Source organism: Oncorhynchus mykiss, chromosome 24 (assembly GCF_013265735.2).
Source record: "Oncorhynchus mykiss isolate Arlee chromosome 24, USDA_OmykA_1.1, whole genome shotgun sequence".
In the NCBI taxonomy this organism is placed as follows: Eukaryota; Metazoa; Chordata; class Actinopteri; order Salmoniformes; family Salmonidae; genus Oncorhynchus; species Oncorhynchus mykiss.
In genome coordinates, this window is record NC_048588.1 from 15,620,945 (window position 1) to 15,631,774 (window position 10,830).

General features: G+C 41.4%; 1 protein-coding gene across 2 annotated transcripts in view; it reads right to left on the reverse strand.

Annotated features, from left to right (window-relative positions):
- Window positions 1-10,543, reverse strand: part of LOC110503840 (T-box transcription factor TBX4-like) — a 32,405-nt gene extending 21,862 nt beyond the window's left edge. The window contains exons 1-3 of one of the 2 annotated variants that reach the window (XM_036962006.1): window positions 10,283-10,543; window positions 3,221-3,363; window positions 2,889-2,983 (exon numbers count right to left, since the gene is read on the reverse strand). In XM_036962006.1, the coding sequence (XP_036817901.1) occupies window positions 2,889-2,983; window positions 3,221-3,361 (236 nt within the window). In that variant the 5' untranslated portion in view covers window positions 3,362-3,363; window positions 10,283-10,543. Of the gene's footprint in view, window positions 1-2,888; window positions 2,984-3,220; window positions 3,364-7,888; window positions 8,232-10,282 lie in introns of those variants that run through there. The other variant, XM_021582394.2, reaches the window with a different exon arrangement.
- Between the last annotated feature and the right edge of the window lie 287 nt (window positions 10,544-10,830).

The window sequence follows — 10,830 nt, forward strand, 5'->3', positions numbered from 1 at the left end:
TTTTGACCAAGGCCCATAGGGCTCTGATCAAAAGTAGTGCACTACATGGGGAATATGGTACCATTTGGGAATCCCATCCAGTCTCTGGGAACCTCCAGCACTGAGGGAGATCAAAAGGAGTGGCGGGGGGATGATGGAGCGTTCCAGGCCCCGCTAGACCCAGCTGAAAGCGGGCGCCGGGGTCCTCTAATCACCCCTCCACCACCGCTCCCACTGACGGACTGTGTACAGAGAGAAAGAGAGGTGAGAAGGAGCACCGTGTGTACAGCTAGGGAGAGAGGGGAGAGTTGGAGCACTGCCTGGGTATGTTAAAGGGCAAGGATTAAGACTGAGACTGTGGCACTCACAATAACAAACTACATCTACGTTCCTCAGTCAGGAGTTCACTGACTGCACTGTATGAGGCTGAAGGGCCAAGCTGCACTGTAAGAGGCTGAAGGGCCAAGCTGCACTGTATGAGGCTGAAGGGTCAAGCTGCACTGTAAGAGGCTGAAGGGCCAAGCTGCACTGTAAGAGGTTGAAGGGCCAAGCTGCACTGTAAAGAGGCTGAAGGGCCAAGCTGCACTGTAATAGGCTGAAGGGCCAAGCTGCACTGTAATAGGCTGAAGGGCCAAGCTGCACTGTAAGAGGCTGAAGGGCCAAGCTGCACTGTATGAGGCTGAAGGGCCAAGCTGCACTATAAGAGGCTGAAGGGCCAAGCTGCACTGTAAGAGGCTGAAGGGCCAAGCTGCACTGTAAGAGGCTGAAGGGCCAAGCTGCACTGTAAGAGGTTGAAGGGCCAAGCTGCACTGTAAGAGGCTGAAGGGCCAAGCTGCACTGTATGAGGCTGAAGGGCCAAGCTGCACTGTATGAGGCTGAAGGGCCAAGCTGCACTGTAATAGGCTGAAGGGCCAAGCTGCACTGTAAGAGGCTGAAGGGCCAAGCTGCACTGTATGAGGCTGAAGGGCCAAGCTGCACTGTATGAGGCTGAAGGGCCAAGCTGCACTGTATGAGGCTGAAGGGCCAAGCTGCACTGTATGAGGCTGAAGGGCCAAGCTGCACTGTAATAGGCTGAAGGGCCAAGCTGCACTGTAAAGAGGTTGAAGGGCCAAGCTGCACTGTAATAGGCTGAAGGGCCAAGCTGCACTGTATGAGGCTGAAGGGCCAAGCTGCACTGTATGAGGCTGAAGGGCCAAGCTGCACTGTAATAGACTGAAGGGCCAAGCTGCACTGTAAGAGGCTGAAGGGCCAAGCTGCACTGTATGAGGCTGAAGGGCCAAGCTGCACTGTAATAGGCTGAAGGGCCAAGCTGCACTGTATGAGGCTGAAGGGCCAAGCTGCACTGTATGAGGCTGAAGGGCCAAGCTGCACTGTAATAGGCTGAAGGGCCAAGCTGCACTGTAGGAGGCTGAAGGGCTGAACTGGTCATATGTTTCCCAAGCCATGGTCTAGTCTAAAGACACAGCCATAACTTCTACCTAGTCCTGCCACTCTGCCCCTTCCAAGGAGTGCTGACCGGGCACTGCCCGCCCTCTATAGGGTGTTGACCTCTCACTGTTCTGAGAACCTTCATTCATTAATTTATTAATTTGTTCATTCATTCATCCTTCATGTACTGACACTGATTAAAACCTGCTAGCTCATCAGAACCTTTAGCATCTAGCAGCACCTAGCACCACTGCCTGATGCTCCTTCCAGATTCCTCTATGAAAAAGTCTCTGCTGGGATAAATTGGCATTGAATTGTTTTGGCAGTCTCAGCTGCAACTTGAACAACAATATGTCTGTTAGAGAGCAAAATGTCGAGCAAAATGTCTAGCTAGAGCTGGTGTAGCAGTGAAGCAGCCTTGCTATATTTACTCGTCATTTTTGCATAGAGATTCAGATTACAATTTTGGCACCTATAGTTTTTCTATAACATTCTCAACAAAACCAATTCTCGCCCACTGTGTTGAGGCCTACAAGTAGTTAAATTTACAATACATTTTTATGTTCAATAACATTTTATACTTCACATCAGTTCAGACAGAGTTCATTCTTAGAATTATTGAATTACGTACTGTAGCTGCTCCTGCTCCATTACGGAGCAACATAAACCTGGTGTGCGTCCCATATGGCACCCTATTCATGCTCACCATGGGCTTGAGTCAGAAGTAGTGTACTATAAAGGGAACAGAGTGCCATTTGGGAAGACGCCCTGCTTTTCTCTGGCTTCTTAGGCTGACTGACTGGATAAGCCTAGTCAGTCAGTCAGGTTTTCCAGCTGAGTGCAGCTGGCGGAGCTGCGTAGCTAAGCGTCACTCTGAGGCCGGGCCCTTCAAAGGTTTTAAGGAATTCTCAGCACACTTTATCAGCTGGACAAGGGAAAGCCCATCTTTCACAGTGATGCGGCATTAAAGAAAAATGGTGGTGACCTTTTACATTTTGGACTGGGAAAAAAGCCCCTGTGAGGAATGAGGGGTGGGCGGAGGTTAGTTAGAAAGCATCTAGTCATCTTCTGGTTAAAGTCCAGGTTAAGGGCCAGACTGTCTAATCCACGGGGCGGCATTCAATCTAACACACAGAGCAGGGCTGTGGGTTTGTGTTTTCAATTAGATATTCATTGGGGCAGACATGACGACTCTACCACTACCTGAGACCCAGGGTGCCATAACTGTAGCATGGTGTAATTGGTTGCCTTAGCTCCAACAGATGGTCATAGCTGCTTAAAATGGAGGTGCCGTAATGACTACATTTTAACACTATTGAAAGCAGCTACGCAATTAGCAAAAGTAACCCATATTTTTGGAGAGTCTCAGATGAGTCTAGTACAGTTTAGCATAGTGTAGTGTAGTATATAATGTGTTGTGCTAGTCTACTAATATGGTATAGCCCATGTATTGCTGTGATATATGAACTGTAGGTACTCACCTGCCTGCTTTCGTTATGATCATCTCTGTTCCCGCCTCATGGAACTTCTTCCACAGCTCCCTCTCATGAAGAAGAACCTTGATGTTCTCAATATTCTAATAGAGAAAGGTAGAGACAGCCATGAGGGTTGGCAACCTGTTGTGGGCTTATAGACAACTCAGATTATACCATCTGCATTTTTAAGTTAAACCAGTTCATTCAGAGAGAGAGGACAGAGAGCAAGGACACATACCCATTTGGCCATTTCCAAGAATAAGAAACTTCTGAACATACAAAACCTTTGCAGTTGTGGTTCTGGCTCTGTGTTGAGAGCCTACAATACCCATGATTACCTGGTCTGGCTCATTGCCCTGGGGGGTGCTAGGAGTTGTAGGCAGGCCCAAGTGTGAGGAGTCAGGGCTGAGATCTGGCCCTCCAGATTGGACCCCAGTCACACTGTCATCCGTCACAGCTGAGGCCTTCTCCTGGAGCATCTCTATGAGATGAACAACGGCTTCAGTTCAATACACAGACTTACAATACACAGACTTACAATACATGGACCATAGAATTACATATAGAACTTATATAGAACTTATATAGTAATGTAATAGAATATATGTGACACAGACTTACTATAATACTAAAACAAAACAAAGCATCTCTACAGATACTAACAGACTTACAATACCAACATTACACTGCCTCTTAAAATACTTAAACATACAGATAATAACAGACTTACAATACCAATACTACACTGTCTCTTAAAATACTTAAATATATCACATTTCCATAAAATGGACTGGACAAAATATGTTCCAATGAAATTCACTGTGCACGAACAAAATGTAACATCCCTTCAAGCTACAAAGTTGACCCCCCCCCCCCCCCCCCCCCCCCAAAAAAAAAGTAGTCTAATATTATATCATGGCTAAATATTTAGCTATTATTTACTTTTTCAACTAGTAATTGACATTAAGTACATTTAAATAATGTACTTGTATAGCAATTGCTATTCATTTTGTATTTCTACATTAATTATCCCTATTAATACTGTAAGGAAATTGAACACATTTTACTGGAAAGCTTCTAATTAATTCAATATTTTCAAACCTTACAGGGACATTTCAAGGATAGAGAAGTCAATGCCTCATTCTTGCACTGCATTAATACACACTTGAATGTGCGTACTCAACTAAAAATGTTTGCAATGAGAGAATATAAATATTTTTTACATTCATTCAGGCATGCTCTATCATTGTGGGATATTTCTTGGAATTAATTTTTCCGTTCTTGGAAACCAGGTCACTGTTTTGTCCCCAAGCTACTAACTATTGTTAATAGAAATATCTGTTGAATTGTGTAGGCGAAGTCATTTCAAGGTGGATCACTGCAGCAAGGGCCATGTGCTATTGGGGGAATTTGGTCACAATGACCCAAATATGATGATGGGCCCTCATTCATACAAAATAGAGCTGATCTAGGTTGGCAGTGAGGTTCCATGTGAGTTTACAGGAGGACCTGCGTCTGAATTGTCTACTGCATACTGTACCCTCAGCTCTGCTCTCCATTCATGTGAAAAGATGGAAGAGTAGTGAGCAAACTTGGTTGTTCCACACATAGAATTCAAATTACTGGACCCATTCAAGTGAAGTTGTTCACACATACAACTACACTGTTGTGCTTGTTAGGTCATCATAAATACACAACTATTAGGTAATCATAAATATTCAAGCAACATTCTGGCCATTGAATTAGAATTACTAGAATGGACAATCCCATTCCACTCTGCACTCTGTGATGGGTGGACCAGCAGCCATATTGAATACTTATATTTCTGTTATTTTGGTACGATCGCCATTTTGATTCTCTGACGTTAAGTTTGATAAATAAAATTCCTAATATATATTTTCATATTAACTTGAAAATCATAAGAAACTCTAGACATAAGCTAATTACTCAATCTGCATGCTTGGAGACCACAATAAAAAACACACAGGGTCAAGATTAATTGTTCGTCAGAAGAGTTGGATTAAATATTTACTCTTATAGCATTATGGCGGGATAGTTTTATGTAACGGCTCCTAAACACTGTTCATTCCATTAGTCCAGGTCACCAACTAAGCTTCGCTTTCTCACGGCTCTAAACCCATCTCAAAGACAAACATCTTTCATGAGAGACACAGACACACAGACAGCCTGGTATAGCCTCGTCTGCTCCATACAGTTCAGTTTCACAATGCCCTCTCCTCTCCCATAGCAACCATTCCCCCAGCCATTTTACCATACAGACTCAAACTGTAGCTCCACGTCCCAAATTGCACCTGATTCTCTATATAGTAAACTACTAGTCCTATGGGCGCTTTTCAAAAGTAGTGCACTATATGGGGAATAGGGTGCCATTTTGGAAGTACATATAAAGGTCTACAGTGTACATTTCGGAGAGTTTTACACTCACCCCAGCCCCCCCTTAATCTCAGGCATGTAAACAATTAGAGTGCTCTCTCTCAGGATGAAAGAGAAGGGGCTCCAACTGTAAACCAACGCAGACATTTGCTAAAGCGAATAAAGATAAGGCGCGCTGCAAATCAGCCGTGGTACTTTTTTACCCTCCTGAACAGGGCCCTTTCACTTACCCTGTTTAACTAAACACACTGAGCTAGCCCTCTGTTTATATCTGTGTCACTCCCAGACATATAATCCACTAAACTATTCATGGCAGATTGTCCTGTGTGAGTGTGAGTGTGAGTGTGAGTGTGAGTGTGAGTGTAAGTGTGAGTGTGTGTGTGTGTGTGTGTGTGTGTGTGTATACCCTGGGTGCAGTAGGGAGGCTATTCTCAGTGGTGAGTCTGATATGCTGGGAGCTGGCCAAACTCAATTAGCAACTGTTGCTTTTAGGCAACTCCTGAGTTTTTTATGAGGAGCAATACCATGACAGTAAATGGAGGGGAGAGCATGCAATGTACTGTATCTATATCTCAGTACATTTTGTGTGTGTGTGTGTGTCTTTGCCTGTATCTGTCTGTGTATCTGTGTCTGTGTTTTTGCCTCCCAGTCTGAAATATAGATATGATGCATGTTATTGAGACAGCTGCCATAAATTCAAACCTGACCTGCCATTTTGTGCAGAAGCCAGTCTCATGCATCTGGTATTGTGTTGCAGAGAGAGGGGGGAGGGGGTCTGACTGTGCATCAGTACATTGCATCTTTGTTGTTGTATGTTTGTCTCTGGCAGGTACAACTCAGCTATGTCAGTAGAATCACATCACGTAGCCTTGGGCTTAGGGGCGGCAGGGTAGCCTAGTGGTTAGAGTGTTGTAACCAGGAGGTTGCAAGTTCAAAACCCCGAGCTGACAAGGTACACATCTGTCATTCTGCCCCTGAACAGGCAGTTAACCCACTGTTCCTATGCTGTCAATGAAAATAAGAATTTGTTCTTAACTGACTTGCCTAGTTAAATAAAGGTTTTTAAAAAAGGCCCGCCGTTAGTGCAAATAGTTATGAATGTGAAACTGACCTATCACAACAAAAATGTAATGGTACCAAAGTAGTAAGTGAGTATGGTGCTGTAAAATCTCTCACCTGGAAAACAGCTCTCTAATGTTGGATTCCCTCCGCAAAATTAGGCCTGTTTATTATTTATTGGCTACAAATGTCAGTATCCTACCTAACAGAACATCTCAGGATGTAATGTTTAGAACAAATAAAAAATAAAATATGAATTATAGTCCACATTTTAGCGACATCCCACATCATTGTTCGAGGGCTTTGTATTTTGGTATTTCTTATATTAATGTAAATGAAAATGACATTATTTAGACTCCCATATGTAGATAACATTATTTGTTTGTAATTTGTGATCATATAATTCTAAAAGCATATTCTAAAATCATTATCTGGCAATCGGCCTGTATAAAAAAATATATGAATAAGATGAATAGTATTTGCATTATCATTTTGAATGGTTAATGATACTAATAATAATATTTGTAACATTATTTAAGGATAATAACTCTAATAAGAAGACAGTCTTTTTAATCTTAAACTGAACAGATAGAATTGTTGTTTGTTTAACGTTCTATATTAAAGCATGAATCCATAGTTGCTACATCCATTTTGGACTTAATACACCCATCGATTCTTGAAGGATATAACTTACAAATGCCTCATGAGCTTAGTTCAACTGTCTTACCCCATCAGAACCTAAAATAAAACGTTTTTTTACTCCATGTTTCTATACAATGTAAATGTTAACAAACACTGTATAGCCTCAAAACATGGTTAAAACTATAATTTTAATACAATGGATGGTCAGTCCTTGCATCCATAGTTCTCATTACTTTAATGTCAATAAACTCTGAATACCTTCACAGGGCCCTGAAACATACATCAGACTGGTATTTTGGTGTTTAATATGACATTTCATGTCATTTCTACACAGCATATAGGCTACTATCCATAAAGAAAAGTACAATCTCAGACAAGGGCTCTCTCCTGGCATTTAAAAAAAAAAATTGTAAATATCTGTTCTTAACTTGTTGTGATTTTCGTCATATTTACAGTAACCTAAAAATCATATTGTGAAAATAATTATTATTTAGCATATATCTTTTTTGGGTATAGGTGAAATGTATAGAAATTGTGACTTTCAAATGTGACTATAGGCTACATGTTCATATCAGTTAAAATTTCATTTTTTATAGACCGTGTGACCATATACTGTTATTCATCTCCATAATATTATACCGCAACATACAACAACGGTTTACTGCTTTAGCTTGTATTGTTGAAATAGGCTACAGACACAGCGTTGTCACGTTCAACATCACTATCAAGGCAGTCAAATTACGCGTGAAAAAAAGAAAGTAGAAAGTACATCCTAACACTAATCGCATTAAAGAAGCTGAGCCTATCCAACTCCGCCGTTTTCAGATTGACTCTACTATGCCTGAGCTTGTTTACAAAGCATGTAGACAGGCAGATTACACTGAAGATAGGCAATAACATTTTTATATTACCTCATGAAATATTAAAAGCTTGAATCCATTTATTTTCCAAATGGTAATTTTCTGTCTTCACGAAGGAAATATCAGAAAGTTACGTTCCATTGAGACGTAGTTAGGGCAAGTCGTCCAGCATCTCATCTTAATAGACTTGCTTATCTTTCTCCGGTATAACGGTTCTCGAGTAAACTCCCGGTCACGCGTGAGCGCCCGTGTTAACCCTGCCTTGATGTGATTCAACAGCTCGTGAACTGAACTGTAGCATGCTCTGCGCGTTAGCAGTGCGGTTTGAGCGTTAGAGAGAACGAACTTGGTGCGTGATTTTTTCTTGGAAACACAAAAAAGAATTATTTGGCTCGTTCCACCCCTCTCCCTCCCTCTCACCGTCGCAGACCTGACGTCGCTCCCCTACCAACGAGAAGAGTTTACAGCGCGATGCACTGCTCCTCTGGAGCCAGAATATCTCCACCAACGACTATTCGACTAATAATCGTGGTGTATGACATGAATACAACCTCATCTCCTTCGCCATCCCACTGTCTATTGGTTACATCTTTAAAAATACTAACCCCATGCTACGTGTTGCCTATAAATTGAGCTTGATAGGGCCTATAGGCTATTAATATGCATAATATAGTACACATATAGGCTTCATAAATAAACTATTCTGAGAATAATACATATTTTACCCGATAGACCTTTGCTACTAGATATTATTTTGTCAACCAACTCAGAATAGCACAACTTGATCATTGAAACATCTGCTCTGACTCTTTGTCAATCAGGTGTCACTGTGAAAACAGACATGTGAGGAACTGGGTTACCTGTGAGGTGAACCATGTCCAAATCGAGATTGTTGGGTTCGAAATGAGGCTCCTCTGTTCCAAGGCCACAATGAAGACGAGTGGACTAGCCTATAGCCTACCCATCGTCTGGTTCAGTTAGGCTATATATTTGATTTCTTTATCGTTATTTCGCAGGCCATGTTTTCCTTTCAAAACAGCAAATGACCTCTGAGGACAACAGTGAAGACGAGTGGACTAGCCTATAGCCTACCCATTCAGTTATAGATGGTATTTCTGGACCGTTATTTCGCACACCATGTTTCCATTCAAAACAGCAATAGCCGTCAAAGAATGATGCTAAAACGCTCATACATTTTCAGGTGAAATATGGTTGTGGTTTTGGAGTAAATGGGTCGAAGCACGAGGCTGAAAGACCAATAAATCAACAATAGAAGTTGGCGGGTCGGGTTGGTCGGTGAGAGTTTGACTTATATTTACTGGTGACATGACCAAATGAACGAGAACAGCCTAAATGTCCTTCCCGCGACCGTTTGTCATTTCCCCCAATGCGTTTTCAACCCTTTCAATATTTCTCAGCCAAAATATGACTGGTGAGGAGGCATCGAATGATCAAACGACAGTGGTCCTTGTTTGAGTCTGTTGAATGTTTGGACATGGGTGATGCATTTTATCAGTTAATGGCAGGTTTTAGAGACTTATTGATGATTTGTTGGCTCATAACATATTTTCATATGCATTCTAATTAACAAATGGCTTGATTTTGGTATCATTTTGAGCACAATAAATTGCATCTAGGCTGACTGTATTTGTCAGTTTGTTGAAATCATAGGCTGACATTTAATACACTAGTTGCCTTTAATTTATTTACTTTGTCAATGGGGTGATTTTCGTTTTTTGTTCGTCCATTTAACTTATGAATGAACAAAAACTGTACGAATAATAGTTTTAATATTTCTTTATTGTGAACATAGCCTACTACAATTACTAATAGCTTACTAATAGGGTAATTATCATAGGCTAATATAATTGAACGCACACATGCATTTTTTTCGATAGGCCTGTCATCATTATTGTATGATTAATCAATATAATTAATATTAACGTTTTTTGTCAGGGAACAAACATACAGAATAGTCAGTTTTCTATGGTCTTCCATCTCAAATGGCTATGTCAACCAATTTGCTGAATGGGACAGTAATCTTTCCTTGGTTATGTGGCGCCAAAAGGCCAAAGCCTCTTGAGTTCACGTGAAGGCCTTTTGTTCTATATTGAACATACAGTCCATCCAAGATCGAACGCAGTCCTCCAAACATCAGTCATTTGCGCGGGAAGAACATATTTAGGAAAACATGTAAATATTGACCTTAAATTCATTGCATCATATAAACACAACGCCGGGCTGTGTTAACGCATAGGCTATGCTAAGTTTACACAAAAGCCTCGTAAATATATATTTACCTACCTCATGAAAGTGAAAAAGCAATGGATTGACCATTGACCAACAACAAATATGCTAAATGTAAAATTACCAAAGGCACATACTAAATTCTGTGTAACTGGCACTCACAAACATAACACGTGATGTAAAAGTAGCCGTTCTTACCTCCACGTTATTGCTCTGCCCTTCACACGAACTTGACCTCTGCTCTGTACTCCCCTTTAGCTGTGCTTTTCTTCAGGGAATCTTAGTCCCACAAGGACAAACCTCATTCGCCGTGGTATAGAAGATGCCTCTGTTATAAAATGGTTGAATTTTTTTATAGGAGCTGAATTGAGTTGGGTTTCTGAAGGAGTTTAAATTTGACTCACTCCCACCGTCACGTGGTGTAGAAATTAGGAACAGGAGTCCAGTGGAGTTGTGGTGGGCTCGTGCAGGGCTGGGTGTTGCTGGGGGGACAACGTTCAAGCGTCCTTAAAAACTCCCATATTATATACGTCGATTCCTTGGCGTTTTGTTCTCTGGCCCGAAACTTATAGTATTTGTTGGTTTAGAAGTTATACTATATTGATGTTTATGAGAAATACTAAGCAAAAAGATATAGACATTTCCTTTTATTCACGTGTCAACAGGTTACCTATGACTTTGATGGGTCCATTAGTAATCCTTGCTAATGTCATAATTTTGGTTTGAATAATGACAACATCAGTTGC